The 1315-nt window shown below is 34.4% G+C and overlaps 1 protein-coding gene across 10 annotated transcripts in view; it reads left to right on the forward strand.

Moving 5' to 3' along the window:
* The window catches only part of CDC27 (cell division cycle 27), a 90382-nt gene that overhangs the window by 16803 nt on the left and 72264 nt on the right, over positions 1-1315 (forward strand). For 8 of the 10 annotated variants that reach the window (XR_002772393.1, XM_003786224.3, XM_003786223.3 and 5 more), the window contains exon 2: positions 1003-1078. Coding sequence is in view for 9 of the 10 variants with exons in the window: in XM_003786224.3 (XP_003786272.1) it covers positions 1003-1078 (76 nt within the window). In the remaining variant the exon portion in view is untranslated. Of the gene's footprint in view, positions 1-1002; positions 1079-1315 lie in introns of those variants that run through there. The other 2 variants (XM_023511050.1, XM_023511051.1) reach the window with 1 other exon arrangement.

A 1315-nucleotide genomic window follows, 5' to 3' on the forward strand; every position in this document is an offset into this window, starting at 1 on the left:
AGGGGGACAGCTTGAGGCTCAAAAAAAAAAAAAAAAAAAAAAAAAAACACGATTGTATTCAAAGTTGAAAAACAGGGAAAAATAAAGGTTAGGGATGATATATACAAATGTAATAAAATTGTGAAGAAAACCAAAAGAAGGATCAACAAAATTCAGGGGGGCTGTATATCCCATGGGGGGCATTTCCTCTTTAGGGGAGGAAGAAGTTATGTTACCAACAAGGAGCACACAGGGGCTTAGAGGATATTGGTTAATATTTTAGTTCTTAAGCAGCATAGTGAATACATATGCCTAAGTGTTTTTAGGTATTGTTACTTAAGATGTGCTTTCTCATATATACTTTGTTTTATAATTCTAAAACAGAAATTATGTTTGAATAAATTAAAGGCTATTTCAGTGATAACTTTACTCATTTGTTTTCCAGTATGCTTCCTTGAGTGGGTGAGAATTGGGTGGCATTAAAGGTAATAGGTGAGGAAGTTTTTATGGGCGGATGACATACATTCAAATATCTCCCTCAAGTGTATCATACAAAGTGGTTGGGGACTACTGCTATTAAGAATTTAGGAGAGTAGGCAGGCCTGTAAACAAATAACTGTTACATAATGCCAGTGCTCTACTAGAAGAGGTATGTTGAAAAAGAAATGGCTGGAGATCGGCCCAGAAATCTTTATGGAATAGATGTTATTTAACCTGGCTCTTTAGGGATGAGCATTTATAACAGGAGGTTGGTGACATCACCTGATGAAGGAAATGGAAGCACAAAGGCACAGAAGAATAAATGTTCATGGAGGTGAATGTGTAAATTTAGATCTATTTGGAGCCATACTCTGAAGAACCTTATCTAACACTCTGTGGAGTTTGTTCTGTGGGCATTGAGATTTCATCACTTAATTAGGGATATTATTTTTAGAATTATGGGCAAGGCTCTGTGATAGTATGTATGTTTTGAAACTCTGTATGTATATATGTATATTTATGTTCTTATTACTGCACTTACAGGCTGCTATATGGCAAGCACTAAACCACTATGCTTACCGAGATGCAGTTTTCCTCGCAGAACGACTATATGCAGAAGGTTTGTAATCTGTTAATTTCTATAAAACTCTACAAATGAATACAATATATAGAACTCTATCACTTTCTATAACTGTGATAGGATTTTGGGTATCACTTTCTTATTTTTTCTTTCTGATAACACCAGGTCACCAGAACTTTACTTGTATTTGTGTAGTCCTCTTACATGTTACTTTCTTTTTTTTTTTTTTTTTTTTTTTTTTCTTTTCTCTTTACAGATGCCATAATGTATATCACC

The sequence above is a fragment of the Otolemur garnettii genome, unplaced genomic scaffold, assembly GCF_000181295.1.
Source record: "Otolemur garnettii isolate 467f Iridium unplaced genomic scaffold, OtoGar3 scaffold00018, whole genome shotgun sequence".
Lineage (NCBI taxonomy): Eukaryota > Metazoa > Chordata > Mammalia > Primates > Galagidae > Otolemur > Otolemur garnettii.